At 36.6% G+C, this 15,407-nt stretch overlaps 1 protein-coding gene across 2 annotated transcripts in view; it reads left to right on the top strand.

The window, feature by feature from the left end:
• The window catches only part of TAB2 (TGF-beta activated kinase 1 (MAP3K7) binding protein 2), a 60,056-nt gene that overhangs the window by 33,351 nt on the left and 11,298 nt on the right, over positions 1-15,407 (top strand). Inside the window, exons 1-3 of one of the 2 annotated variants that reach the window (XM_056486278.1) lie at positions 7,682-7,770; positions 10,871-11,160; positions 13,043-14,555. In XM_056486278.1, coding sequence (XP_056342253.1) covers positions 13,163-14,555 — 1,393 coding nt within the window. In that variant the 5' untranslated portion in view covers positions 7,682-7,770; positions 10,871-11,160; positions 13,043-13,162. Of the gene's footprint in view, positions 1-7,580; positions 7,771-10,870; positions 11,161-13,042; positions 14,556-15,407 lie in introns of those variants that run through there. The other variant, XM_056486277.1, reaches the window with a different exon arrangement.

The following is a 15,407-nucleotide window of genomic DNA, read 5'->3' on the forward strand; positions in this document are numbered from 1 at the left end:
CTACACCTGCTTTTGACTTCAGAGAGTTCATAGAGGATTATCTTTATGAAAGCTTTACGCTACAGCAGCAGTAGAAATTAAGTATGCAGGAGGAAAAGAGTACTTAACAGCTTTCTCATATTGTTAACCTATGGAAGGAACCTGATACAATCACAGTTGGGTATGTGAAGATTAATACTTGCTACTTGACCTTCCTGTGAATTAGTAATGGCTTTTCATTCATTGAGAAGCTGAGAAATGGAAGCAAATGTACACAGTTGCATAATAAAAAAGGGAATAAATCTATTTAAAGGTAGAGAGTTTTGATTATCTAGTTAAAACTGACATGAAGAATGTTAGGATTGGAATCCTAATGCAGGCAGAATTTAGTGTTACTGTGGCATTCATTAATTTTTTTAATTTCATAATTTTTAAAAATATCCTGACTGGATTATGCATGCAATTTTAGCTTTGTGTTCTCATTTCCATATGACATCCTACAACTGCCATGAAACAGGTTTTACAACACACGTACAAAACATATGGTTGCTTCTAAAGTGAAGAAAATGGTTCATAAGGATAGATTTGTAACATTCTTGGACTTTTAATTCTGAGTTTCATCAAGTACTGTATTTAAGATACACATGTAGTTCAGAAATCTTGATTTTTATCTTCACATATATTTCCAGTATCACTTAATGGGTAGTGATGTAGAGGTTTTAGGGTTCTTGTGAACTGTGTGGACAGGAGAGCACAAGAGAAGTGTTGCTCTTAAACAGTTGGATATGCTTTGGAGAATAAGTGTAAGAAGAATTGAAAATGCCTTCTCAGCTGTCTTAGAGGCATTTTGCTTTCCTCACCTTTAGTTCATATCCAGTAAAAATGAATTAAATCATTTTTATGAATTTCAAAGCTTTCAGATCCAGATTTCTGTTGCTAACATACAAAGAATACAGGTCAAATCTCAAACTGTAAACTCCTAACAGTAGCTTAAGTCAAGCTCAGCTGTTGTGATAGATTTTTTTCTAATGAAACCATATTCCTGAGGAAATTTTTACAGTGTTTTGTAAAACCTCATTTTTAACGTACTTATGTATGAGGTTTACCGACACTTTGCTGAGCTGTAGATGAAAATGTCAGCTGTGCTTTGATAGAATTGACAGAATGACATGCAGTAAAGGATGGTGGCTTTGTTTTTAATTAATTCTCTTAAGAGAAAGAGGAAAAAAAAAAATCCAACCCAAACTTACATGCAGTCCATTAATAGAGTCTCTTAATGTGTGCATTAGCATTACTGAACTAGCATGAATTAAAAATCCACAGTTAAACAAAACAAAACCCTTTTTTTTTTTAAAATGTACTCAACATGAAACAAGTACAGCCCCAACTAATTTCCCTTGAAAAAGAAATCGTGTAACTGGTCATAATTTCCAAGGAAATACCTGACAGATTAAACCTCTATAAATGTTTCATGTATGCACACTTTTGCTGTGGGACCCATTAAAGTACATTGTTATTCCGGCCAGGAGTTTAAAGACATTATGAAATGTGTTAAATAAAACTTTATTTCTGGAAATTACTCTTTGTAATGAATTTGGAGGAATAAAAAATATCATGTTGTTCTTCCAGGTAGGGGTTGCTTCCAGGTATGGTCACTTAAAATAAATTTTCCATAGGAACAGATTATTTCTTTGAACTGAGAGTTTGCCATTTTCCTCTGACCTTGCTGATCATTAATTATTTGATAGAAGTCTTTTGGTTTGATCCAATTCAGTAATGTGCTTGGGAAAAAACTCCTAGTGATGCTTGTTTGCAATTCTGGGGTATTTTTCAGTTTTAAGGTCATGCAGTGAAATCAGATTTATATCCTTCATGTTCTTGTTTGGATTCAGATCAGTGCAGAGTAGAAATCTGGCAAACAGTTACAAGGAAGTATCACTGTGTAGTAGGTTGAGAATGAGATGGGAAACTATCTGTGCTGGACTAAATTTATTCATTATTTATTTAAGAGATGGATGGTAATGAGTAAAGTATAACATCTGGATTTGATAATACTATTCTTTAAGCAGAGATGCTGGTGAAGAACTATTGAAATGGTTCGAATTAGCTATGGAAAAGCTGAGTAATATATTAGAACAATTAAATTCTACTAGGAATATTTAATAAACCTGTTTCCATCATCCAGTTCTCACACTTTTTTTTTTTAAATATGCATTTAAAGCATTAGCGATGTTAGCGTAAGCTTTTAGATTTTGTCATCACTTCTTAATCTCTTTTGCAGAAAGAATAAGAATGGGACTCTGTGGTAGAATGCTCTTGTTTCTGTATTTTTTCCCTTACAAAATTACTCTACATTTTAATTTTAAGGAAGCAAGTGTGTGTTCAGGCTCTCTGATATTTGGCTCCATGTAAGCTTTCAGAAAAAGTATATTAGGGCTTGATGGGGAGAAAAGAATTTCATTGTTTCTTGCTGATTGATTTATAATTTTGTGTGTGTGTGTTGTAGATTCTCAGACAGACATATGATTTTGGCTTTGTTATTCTTGGGTTTTTCTTTTTTCCTGCCTGCAAGGCGTCAGTGACATAGTTGAGTGTGCTGTCCTGCATGTACCTAAGAGCTAATTTCTTTAAGGAAAAGTTGGCCTTACATGCAGTGGTATGTCTTTAGTTCCCAACCTCCCCCCCATTTGCTAGGCACACATACAGTGAAAGTTTCTAATCTCGTATTTAACAAGAATGTGCAGTTATAAGTGAGGAAAAAAAGGAAAAATAGGTGTGGAAATTGGCATATAAGAGTTGGAGAAGTAGGTTGCAAGAGAACAATATGGCATTTAGTGTCTGATATTCTTTTTTCTCCCCAAGCAATAGGGATACAAAAACATGCTTTTAATTGTAAGGGGAGTGTTAACACACAAATAAGTTCAAACTGGCAATAAGATTGCAATGCTTGTTACTGTCAGAGGAATGGAGATCCTGCTTAGAAGGGGTCTTCTGTGGACAGAGATTCATATATTTTTTTATGTGATTGCCAGTCTTGTAGACTGGAGAGGAAATTATATTTTTTAAAGAAAGCTGAAAGAATTGCTAGCAATATTAATATCAGATGTACTTTGTCATTTAAGCAATTCAGTGTAAAGAAACCCTCAATAGAAAGTGACCTAAGGTTAGTCTTTAGTTGAATTATTGGAGTGAAACATCAGAATTGAGGTCTGGCTGAAAAAAGAGCCCATAGAAGTTTCTTAATATTTGTTGGCTTGGTGCCTGGATAGGTGTTTGGATAAGATAACAGAAAAAAAAGGTAGCTATATACATGGGGCAAGGTAGAAGGTATTGCTCATGAAAGCATGGAGTGAGGAGGGATGAAGATAATTATACTTTTTGGAGTTACTCAGTGCAGATACTTTATGTGTCTTAGTCCTGATGAAGGAGCCTGAGATAAGTATAGAGGGATTGGATGGTTCTGGTTTTTTTCAGTCATCTTTTTAGTTGCTTGTGTGTTTCTGCTGTTGGTTTAGCATTGCAATTTGCTGCATCTGATTTCCTGTCATACAGCAGTCTTTTTATGCACAGTGCCTGTAACTTGCACCATTAACACTACAAGAAAATGTTCACTTGTTTCTGCATTCACTCTCTTAAAAAATATTTGGAGCCAGATTTCTAAAATAAGCTTTTAGATAGATTACTTTTACAGCATTTTAATCAGGTGAGTAAAACACAGATCAGATGTGATCAGATTAAAACCACAGAAAAGTGTGAGCAGTTTACTTACTAGATGTAGCTGAACTAACAAGGGAGATACAAAGGCTGCATTGATTTGAGTTTGGAGGAGGTGAAGGGCATGCTGGTTACTGTGGCAGTGTTCTGCATATTTGCAAAAAGCTGTTCTCTTGAACGAACAAAGGCTGTTTTCCCAATGGTAGCTGACCATAACTGAGACTTCAGTCATAATGAGTGCATCATAACTTTAATGGAATTGTTAAATACAGCAGTTAGGTTAAAATCTGCACAATTAGCTTTGATATTTATTGTGGCATGGACTGTGTGTGATGTTGCCGTAGGAAAAAATTAGTAACTAACAAGAAGTGCCGATAACATTCTAGTCTGTCGGCGTCTTTGTTTAGATTTTTCTCAGGTTTAATTTTTTCATAAAATCCATTCTGGCAGAATCTACTCTGAAGAGCACTTGTTTTGTAAGTGTTTTGTGGAAAGTCAGCATGATACTAAGTTAAGTTTTGCACTGAAGAATTGTCTGTGATATTTTAAACATGTGCTCTGTCAGAAGAAAGGAGACTTGAAAAATTATTAGCTAGCACTGGTCCAGCACTATAATGGCCTAGTATTTGGCGTCTGAATTATATTTCACATTAAGTTGTCTTTGAACATTTTCATAAACAAGAGAGGCAGTTTATTTTGTGTCTCATACTCATGGTTCTGAGTAGTCTTTGGGAGATGACACATTGTTTACTTTGGTTTCAATAGTTTTCACAGAATAAAGCTTCAACAGGAGCTCCATCATGATACAATTGCCAAGCCTTTTAAGTTGTCTGGGGATCATGCCAATACTCTTTGAAAAAGGACACAGCTAATTAATTCTTCCGGTTACTTAGTATTTCTGGCATAAATGAGCACTGGGATCTCGGTCTCTTCAGCATTGTAAAGTCACATTGAAGGGGTTGCTTTGTTTTTTTCTTTTTAAATGGCTAGAAACAATATGTGAAATGGTTAATAAATGGACATTATGACAAGAATAACTTTATATTGTACTGCACTCCAGTATTTAAAAGTTTTTCTTTGTAATTAAACTCTCGTATTAATGATTTTAGGAAGAATTATTTCTCTGAGTCGCCAGTGTTGAATTTTCCTTCTTCCAATAATTAATTTCTTGAATAGATTTTTCTGATTACTTCTGTAATGCTGTATTGCTCTTATTTTTATGCCAGATTTCTGAATGAAGGCAGCAGTTTCCTTTGCCTCCTGTTGGTACCATTTTCTTCTACAGTCTAATTACTGGCAGTCTTGGCTATTCACTCTTGCATTTATGCCTTTTATTTTCCACTTGCATATGTTACTTTCTAACAATATTCTAAGAATATTTCTGACAATATTCTGGATGATCCTGAGTTACAAGGCTGGCAGCAGTGCTGTGTGTTTGTTCCTTGAACTTGTATCTGTCAAAGTAACTTTTAGTTCCTTTAAGTTTGCCTCTGGAGATGGATCCTGACTCCTTTTGGTAGTTTCTTGCAACATCAAGAACATGAGAAACTTTTTCAGTTTTCTTTTCATGAGAGACCTCAGAAGTCCTCGTGACCTATCACTCTGGTCTTCCTTAAGATTAGTTTAAGTTTATTAATAATCTTTTAGTATCTTTGACCTCTTTAGTGGGTTTTTCTTCTTGAAGTAGTAATTTGAATGATAATCATATTCATATGATACATTTTTCATTTGTTAAATTGTCAGTGAAACCATATTAGTTGCCTATTGTAATTGAAACTCAGGAAAAAAAAAAACTTTTTTCTTTTTGTATTGGAGTATATTTCTCTGAATTAAGATAGTGGGGGCAGAGCCTCTTTGTTTACTTCCTCCCATTTTAGAGTAAATATCATATTTTGCTATGCTGACACAATGATGCACATGTGCAAAAATTCATCAACAAATTTAGTAAAGTGATAGTGCCCGCAGGCATCTGCTTGGTGCTAAGCCACCAAAACTTAGAAGTACAGTACAAAAAATAAAAATAAGCTATCTCCCAAGTTTTGCATGCTACCAACTAATAATTGAACTTTATGAGCTTTGAATGATGACCCTAAATCATTTTATGCCTCATGAAGGTGCAGATGAGTTTTTTCTGCAGCACTTTTGAATTTTAAGATAATTGTTATAATACTTTGCTCTTTCAGAGTAATAAATGGAAATTGTGGTCATTGTGCGTTTTATCAAGACTTCAGACACTGAAAAATGAGTCAGAATACAAAATACTGCATTGAAATGGTGCACTGGGATGAAAATGTGGAGCGCTTGTTTTAAATACTGTTTTTTAAATTTATTCTCTGTGGTTTTTTGAAAAGACTACATACATTAATCTCTTTCCGTGGAGTTTTTGCTATGCTAGCTGTGAAGGCGCTTTTTGGTGATACAATTTAAATAAAGAGTAAATACAAAATTTTGGTGCTGTACAAGGAACTTGAGATGGAGATCATAGAATTTGCTCTTCTGAAATAATAGAGCATATTGCAAAGTGGTTTGCTTTAATGCGGGTTACAGAAATTGGAAAAAAATTTCCGCAGTCTTGGGAGAAATGAGGGAGTTAACTATTTTCAGGAAGTTCTATGGACTGCTTAGTAGAAGAGGGGTGGGAAAATGCCATTGGGTACTGAGCTAGGGTAAACAACTTTTCTTGTTAATAGGATCTTTTGTTTTTGTGGACTTGCTGTGATCTTGTCAGATTTGAAGTTTAATGAGAGAAGTATTGCAGTACAGTTTTTTATAAACAATGTAATTGTTTAGTTTTTTAATTTGAACAATATTTTTCATTATAATTTCTTTAAAGAAGGTGCAAGATCAGTAGTGTCTTTTCACTGCTCAGATTAGTCTAGCACTGTAAACCACTGAAGAAATAACATGGGTGTACTTCCAGTGAGACATAGACTGAGTAACTTTTTTAATTGCTCTACTACTGCCACAGAGAAAGTGAATAAAATTCATGGAGATGCTTGAATAAAGCTTGCTTATTTAAGAGGTAAATGTATGTTGGAGTTAACTATGTCAAGGTTTTTATGAACCATATCGTCACATTTATTTATAATATTAGTTCATATGAAGAAGATGCTATTCCATTGCTTAGCACACAGGTCCATTTTTTGAAGATTTATTGGTAGAAATTCTTGGTAAAAGCCTGTAGATATATAGTCGGGACAGATAATTTGTATGAATGTATTGATTGGGTGATTGTGCAATAGTCTTGTTCATAGCTCTTCATAATTTCATTCAAAGCAGAAACAGAATTAGTTAAAGAAGCCCAAGTTGTTGCAGTGTCATTTCCTTCTAGTAATAATTTCAGAAATATGTTGGGTGAAGTAGACAATTGCTAGTAAATTCTGAAACTTAGAGACATTGAGCTTATATCCACAATACCCTAACAAAACAATGTAAACAAAACCAGTGATGGTAAAAGTAAAAATGCAGATACATTCAAAAACTGCATGAACACTGTTTTCCAGTATTTGATGTGTATTACTTTGCATTTGGTTTTGTTTAAAATAAATAAAAATGCTGCTCTTAAACCAAATAATTTTAATGCTTGGATAAACCAAGTATTTTTTTTCTTAAGATATTTTATCATATCACTATAAAACCAAAGACTGAAGGAAACTGATCCTCAGATGTGTCTACAGATGGGCAATTTTCAAGGTTATGAGTGCGTGAAGGACAATTACTTAGCCAGAGATATTGCACGGGAAAACATCAACATAAAGTACTGACTTAGGTTGCGTAATTGAAAGGGGATTTTTGTATGTGTGTTTCAGTTTTTTGTGGAATGTTCTTTTTTTGTTACATCAGCAGTGCCTGCTTTTGGTGTCTCAAGGCTTTCCTTTCTCTTCCAGAAAATGCTGGGACAGAAGAGATGAGTACTCCCTTTACTAAGGCCTAAAACTGCCTGTTGAAAAACAATCCTGACCAGGCAATATACGAATGGCCCAAGGAAGCCAGCAAATTGATATTCAGGTTTTACATGACCTGCGACAGAAGTTTCCTGAGGTACCTGAAGGTGTTGTATCCAGATGCATGTTACAGGTCAGTGCTCCGTTCATGGCTGTACAAGCAAGCAGCATTGTAATTTAAACTATCTGTGTGGGTGTGCCCTTTGAAAGCAGATGTTTTTCTTTTTGTTTTTTCTCGATAAATGAGACAAATATACACAGCCAATTTCTTTATACAGCACAGCAAGCGAAGTGTTATATTGGCCTCTCTTTTTCTATGCTTAATCGGGTGGTCCAGATCAATAATCAGTGTGTGCATGGAGACTACTGTCTCACCAATCAGTATGCTCATGCCTGTTGGCCATCTCAAGAGCCAAAACTAACTGTGGTAAAAGGAGGGATGCAAAGCCAACTTGAGTCCAGCAGGGGCAATTTAAGGCAATGTTAAAAGTGTGGCATTTTAAAATTTTATTTTAATTTTTATTTGGGTGTTGGAGCAGGTTCAGAGGCAACTTTGCTACCTGGTTTCCATCAGACTTAAAGGTGGGCCCTTGCCTTTGTGCAGGTCGGCCCTGATGCTTTCCATTCCCAACTCCCTGGTCCTGCAGAGCCAGCACTGCTGGCCTTAGGTACCCTCTGCAGCAAGAAGCCTGGAGCACAGCCACACATCCAAGTCATGCTCTCTCAAGCAGGATGAGCTGCTTGTAGCCTTGCCTCTACCATGTTAAGCCTGAGTGGGGATGAGGCACCAGTGTGCATCTGCCCAGGGCTTTGGCTGCCAGATAGGCTTCATTTTTTTGCTGTACCTTTGGAGTCTATGTAGTTAATTAATGGATTTCTGTTGGGCTTGATAGTTACAAAGCATTTTTGACTAGTTCTGTCATTAGTGCTAAAACTGCATATTCTTGACTTCTACGTGCTGCTGTCTGTTTGTAATGCTGCCACTATCAGAACACATACTATATTTTTTATCAGTTTCTTGTTCTGTAACATTGTGTTAGCTACTTCAGAGAACAAAATAATTTGTCCCTCCAAAACCCAATCGTGACACCTAAATGCCTAGAGATAACAGATGCTGGTAGACTTGTTTAATTATGTTGCTTAAACATGTTTGCTTTGCACTTTCCATTGACTCAAAGCATCCATACTGATTGATCTTCTTTTTCAATCTAAGATATTCAACTTTTGATTTACTTCGGTTAATAAGAGAATTATCCAGATAGTCATACTAATCATCAGTATACAGTGATAGGAAAAATGATGGGTTATGGCTTCCCAGAAGTTAACTGTGTCTGGACTATGGCTAGGACATCTGTGGTTGTGATTCAATATTCTTTATGTTGTAATTGTTTGTCTTGATATTTATATGTATTTTTTATATGAAATACATATTTTTCTATACTTACTTATGTATATGACTCACACACACATCCAAATAAAGTGTTTGCAATGTTGGGAAGAATGTCTGTGACAATTTAACATTCATATCGCCAAGACTTTATCATGGCTCTCCAGTCTTTCTAGAGTAAGAATTTGTGAAAAGTGTGTTTCATCAACAGAATTGATTTTGATCTGTAAGACAGCAAAATGCTGTTTGGGACTCGTGAGGTTTCAAGCTTTCTCCAGTCCATTCTTTTTCATTATTTAGCTGAAAAGGAAACTGAACCAGAATATAAATTGCCTGTACTTGTTCTCAGGATTGTACACTATTTTTATGTTAGTGCTCTGTAGGACTTAATACTACAAAGTATAGTTTTGTTCTTCAAACATGAGAACTGCTTGTTCAGCAAGGTCTGTGGACTTAATGGAGTGAATGCATCAGTAATCATCTTTTGAATGTAATTGTTGATAAATCTAAAAACTAATGTCTCTTTAAGAGACTCAGAGGTCTTTATGACATTGAATATGGTGGATTTCTTTTAATAAAAAAGCCTTATAACTGTGAAGAAAAGATACTGTACATCCCATATCATGACAGTTTTATGGGGAAGGGTTTAGATTTTGAGGACGTATTTTAAGTCAGCTTTCGTTAGAGGATCTTTCAAAAACAATCTGGAGTAATTAATGTTCCATGTGTGCAGTATTTTTAAATTAAACTGTCACACTGGAAAGCTACCTTTTTTGTGAACTGAGAGCTAAAGACTCACCAAGAAAATCCTGTCAATGTTGGTGGTTCTTTGAAATTTCATGAGCTCTCATTATGCAAATTCTAGCTTTGCTACTCTTTTTGGCTTGGGTTTTTGTTTGTTTGTGTTGTGGTTTGTTTGGGGTTGTTGCTGCCTAACATGACTTCTTCAAACCAATGAATTTTGTACTTGGACTGATGGGAAATTTGAGAGTACTTGTTCGCATGTTTTCAGTGCTGCTGGAATAGTGTATGAATCCTGAGTTCTGTCACCTTGTAGTTGAACATAGTGGAAGGAGTTTCCAATAAAGACAGTAAGTGTAGTTTAGGTCAAAGACAAGTACTTTAGGACATATTGATATAAGAAATGCCTTGCCCCCACAGTACCTTATGTGAAGGCATTATATATCAAGATGAAGTTACTTTAAGCTAGGAATTATAAGATAACCCAGATGAGAATCTGAAAGAATATAAGCAATTATTCAGTTTATAGTATTATTGATGAGGCTTTTATAACAAGGAAAGTTTCTTTGGATCACTGTGAATTGTGCAGAGAAAATGTACAGATACTTGAGTCATCCTCCATGAATTCTTTGTAGCCAATCATTTACAGCTGTTTCTAAACAAAGGTGTATAGCATCATATGCTTATAATGAAAAACTTAAGGATAAAGAGAATATGCACGTACCTGGAGGTAAATAGCCCACTGTTGAAATACCTAGACACTATGTAGCATACTAGAAACAGAAAACCACCAAAGAGCTGATAGGGAAACTTAGGAGGAAACTACTAAATATAGGGAGTTAAAAGTCTTGGGCTGACAGCATTTTTTTCCTAAAAGGTTTTGTATCCCTCTGTTCTTCCCAACAATTCTCCTGCATTCAGCTCTCCCATTCTCCTCATTTAAAGGAGTCACTGCAGTGTCCACAGTCTGTGGACATTGTTCCCTGTTGTTCCATTTTTTGTGTCCGGAGCATTCTATACCTGCTCCTCAAGTCTGCGTCCTCTCCTTGCTTCCTCATTTCCCTCCAACATTCTTATTCTTTCTTTTTTTTTCTTTCTCTTTCAGGATGCCAACATTTTAAACTCAATTGGGACATGGGCAGAGATAAGATGAGGGGTATTGTTTTGCTGGAATATGCTCAGTTCTGCCATCAACCGGTTCTCTGGTCTGTAAAGAGCTAGAAGCGGTTGAAACTCTGCCTCTGCCAGCCAGAAGATGCCAGGGGTTCCATGTGCCCCAGTTTCCCCTTTCAGTTCTCCAATTTTCTCATTGACGTCACTGAAATTTTGGAATTGATTGGATGCAGTCTTTAAAAAGAAAAAAAAATTGTCCAAAGAAATGCATTCAAGCTGAATGTAAGGGCCTTGCAAGTTTGGCCTGTTCCTTTTTGTTTTGGTATTTTTGGCCTCTCTGTTAATAATTTTAATTCACTTCATGCAAAATCTGCCTTTGAGATCTTTCTAGCTTGTTTTTCTGTAGCATCCTATCTTTTTCCCTTTTCTGGCTCCCTTTTCTCCTTTGCAACAAATACCAGGCTATCGTTCTTATCTTCTCTTACCCACTGTTCTGTCTGCGTGTTTCCTTTCTTCACTACTAACTTCCTTTGATTACTTTGTCCTCTGGTGCTTATTCCAAACTAGAGCCAATATACATATATCAATTTGATCCATTTTCATATCTCTGAATACATTTTTGCAGCAATCCTTACATAGAGCTGGCTTATTAGATAGCCTTTAGGAAATCCTGTCATTTTTAAAAAGTTTTGTGGCTGGGGCTTTTTTGGGAGGGTTGGGTTTTTTGGGGGGTTTTTTTTAATGGTTTTTTAAAATTTAATTTGGAGGAATTCAGAACTGTATCTGGTCGGTATGAACACATTCTTTTGGTTTGGTGAAGTTTAGCCTTATAATCACGCTCCCAATTCTGTTTTGGTTTTTTTTTCCCCTTTTTTTTTTTTTTTTTTTAAATCTGTAAGGTAGAGACAGTCTTGCTATGTCTGCACAACACTGTCACCTTCATCATGGTTGAAGAATGAGAAATGTCTGCTAGTTTAACAAAAATTACATAATAGAAAGCATGTAGCATGGATCAGTTTATCTGGTTGTGTTACTCTTTAACTAACTGATTATGTTGCTACTTGGCACATGCAAATTTTTTCCTTGATCACATGCATTTTTTCTCTAGTAACTATTTCTATGTGCTGGATGGGTTTGCCACCTATATAGTGTTAATAACATGGGCCTGTACAGGTGCTCTTCTGGCTGAAAGTATTAACCTTTATTTCTTGGGGGTTGGGAGGTTCTGTGTGAAAGGTGAGGAAGATGGAGCACAGTATGAAGAAATTAGGTCACTGATGCATGTTCACTCTTTCTGAAAGTCCTTATGTAGGAAACTGAATTGGGAAGACTAGAGTACAATATTATTAAACGTGGAAAAGGAGAAGAGAGATTAGCAGTTTGCTTCTGAAATGTTCTTAAAGAATTAGCTAGGCTGTGGTTTCTGTTCTAAGTCATCCTATTACAGGTTTTAAAAGGCACAAATATAAGTATTTAAAAGCTTTGCAACCAGTGGTTTAAAATGAAAACACAAATGTCCTCTGGGTTTTCAATTAATAGTTTTATCTTACAAAAAAGTAATCCTGCTGAATTTGTATAAACTGAATTTTTTCATTTCTTCTGAAGTCATGTAGTTCCTTAGGTCAGCATGTTTCTTCTCTTCATAAGATTCACTTTTGGTTTTCAGTAGGAGATAATGCATAACTGGTATTGAAATGTTCAGGAAGACATTTAAAATAAACATGTGCTTTTATTTCTGTTTTTAAGTTATTAGTCAATACTGTGGAGATGCTGTGAATCCATTCTTGCTGTCATTTTCTTCCCTAAAGCCAGAGATCTGGTCTCTGCTGAAGATGGTTCTGAAACTGAGAAGGACTAGGGAAAGTATTCATCCAAGGTGTATTATACTATATAAAGCTACTTGCCAAGGTGCACCATCTCCCTGTCACTGCTTCAGAGGCAACGCAGATCTCTGCCCTTGGTGCCACTGGCTGAGTCACTGTTTCCAGAGCAGTGAGCTTCACATGCAAGCCCTCTGTGTGTGTAGAGCAGCTGTGCTAGCCAGCCACCTAAAGCTTTCTATCTGATGCTCTACTGTTAATTTTTCACTTATAATTGGATGTATTCATACATAACTGTGACAGTATTTTGTCAGTAATGTCAAACTTTCATCTGTCTTTTTTAGAATAACAATAATTTGGATGCCTGTTGTGCAGTTCTCTCTCAGGAGAGCACGAAGTATCTCTATGGTGAAGGAGACCTGAGTTTTTCGGATGATTCTGGGATTCCTGGACTACGAAATCACATGACATCTCTTAATTTGGATTTGCAGTCACAGAACATCTATCACCATGGAAGAGAAGGAAGTAGAATGAATGGAAGTAGGACTCTAGCTCACAGTGTTAGTGATGGACACCTTCAAACCAGTCAGTCCAACAATGAACTGTTTCAGCAGGAGCCACAGACAGCACCTGCGCAGGTTCCACAAGGATTTAATGTCTTTGGGATGGCTAATACAGTTAGTGCTCCTAATCCAGGGCAGCATCTTGGATTTCACCTAGGCAGCAAAGGAGTATCTAACTTGTCTCAACAAACACCCAGATTCAACCCCATTATGGTAACTTTAGCCCCAAACATCCAGCCTGGTCGCAATACCCCAACGTCTTTGCACATACATGGTGTACCTCCTCCTGTACTTAACAGTCCCCAGGGAAATTCTATCTATATTAGGCCTTACATCACAGCTCCTAGTGGTACCGCTCGACAGACACAGCAGCAGCCAGGCTGGGCATCTCAGTTTAATCCCATGCACCCTCAGCAAGTCTACCAGCCTTCGCAGCCAAGTCCCTGGACTACTATTCCTACATCCAGTACTACGCCACATACCTCATCGCAACACTCAACACAGCCAAACCAGCAAGGCCACCAGACTTCTCATGTGTACATGCCTATCAGTTCTCCTACTACTCCACAAGCACCTATGATTCATTCGTCTGGTAGCTCACAATCTTCTGCTCATAGCCAATACAACATTCAGAATATATCCACAGGACCTCGCAAAAATCAAATTGAAATCAAACTTGAACCGCCACAAAGAAACAGTTCTTCTAAATTGCGTTCAACTGGCCCTCGCACCTCCACTGTTCCCTCTTCCCTCAACAGCCAGACATTAAGTAGAAGTCAACCCACTGTTTACATATCGGCCAGTCCTCCAAATACTGATGAAGTGATCACACGTGGTCAGCCCAAGGTCTACATTTCAGCAAATGCCACGACAGGAGATGATCAACTTGTGCGGAGCCAGCCCACGCTTTTCATATCGACCAATCCTGGAGTATCTACTACTGCTAGGAATATGTCTGGTCAAGTAAGCATGGGTCCTGCATTTATTCATCACCATCCACCCAAGAGTCGAGCAGTGGGCAACAGCACCACTGCAACCTCTCCTCGAGTGGTTGTTACGCAGCCTAACACAAAATATACTTTTAAAATTACTGTTTCTCCAAATAAGCCCCCTGCAGTTTCCCCAGGGGTAGTGTCCCCAACTTTTGAACCTACAAACCTTCTAAACCTTCCTGATCACTATGTTGAACCAGAGGGTATCCAGCATCTTACTGACCCTGTTTTAGCACATGTGGATAGGATCAGTGATGCACGGAAATTGAGTATGGGATCTGATGATGCTGCCTACACGCAAGGTAATATTCTTAATATAAATTGTAGAGATTTTGACCAGGTTGTCAATTAAGTGTGTAGATTGCAGAACAGGAAACAGCTAGTAACCTTTGTAATGTTAATACAGTTTCTTTAATTTTAGCATTTGTGAGTGTTTCCTAAATAAATAAAAGCATTTTATGAGTAAATCATAAGATTTCTTTTTATGGTAAAGACATGTAACTGAATACTTGGCAATATTCTTCTGTTTGTCTTACGTAGATATGTTATCTGTTTAATGAGCTGGAGTCATACCATCTTTGTTTTTATATTGTTCTGAAGGAAACATCTACATTTGTTCAACTTGTCCTAGTGATTTAAAGCTACAATTCAGTTGTCAGATTTTTTAATCAGTTGAGGTTCTGTTTACATTGGATAATGTTCCCTTTTTTTCCTTTTTTTTTTTTTTTGCGAGTATTATTTAAGAAAGAAAAGCAGACTTCAAAAGCAATTAATGGGATGAAGTGTTGGCCTGGCCTCCCTGTTTTGTACTGTGTGTCTGACACTAAAATGCTTGAAGTCTTGACACTCACTTCTGTTACATTCTAAAATGTGAAAAGAAACACCAAACCAAAGGAATCTGTTTTAAGGGATCAGTGGTATTGGAAGGGTAAAACTTAGAATATGTGACACATATCTGTTAATCTTTTTCTTCTGTTTTTGTGGGTTTGCATGCTTTTATTATCAACTTGATGGTTTGTTAACCCTCCTGTAAGCTTTTTATATAAAAATGTTGAATGAGTCTTAGGATATTTAAGCTGTGTTCATGATTGGTTGTCATAATAATTTGTCTTTGACCTCACTAGTCCTGTCTGGACTTGGCAAGCAATTCAGAA

The sequence above is a fragment of the Oenanthe melanoleuca genome, chromosome 3, assembly GCF_029582105.1.
Source record: "Oenanthe melanoleuca isolate GR-GAL-2019-014 chromosome 3, OMel1.0, whole genome shotgun sequence".
Taxonomy (NCBI): Eukaryota; Metazoa; Chordata; class Aves; order Passeriformes; family Muscicapidae; genus Oenanthe; species Oenanthe melanoleuca.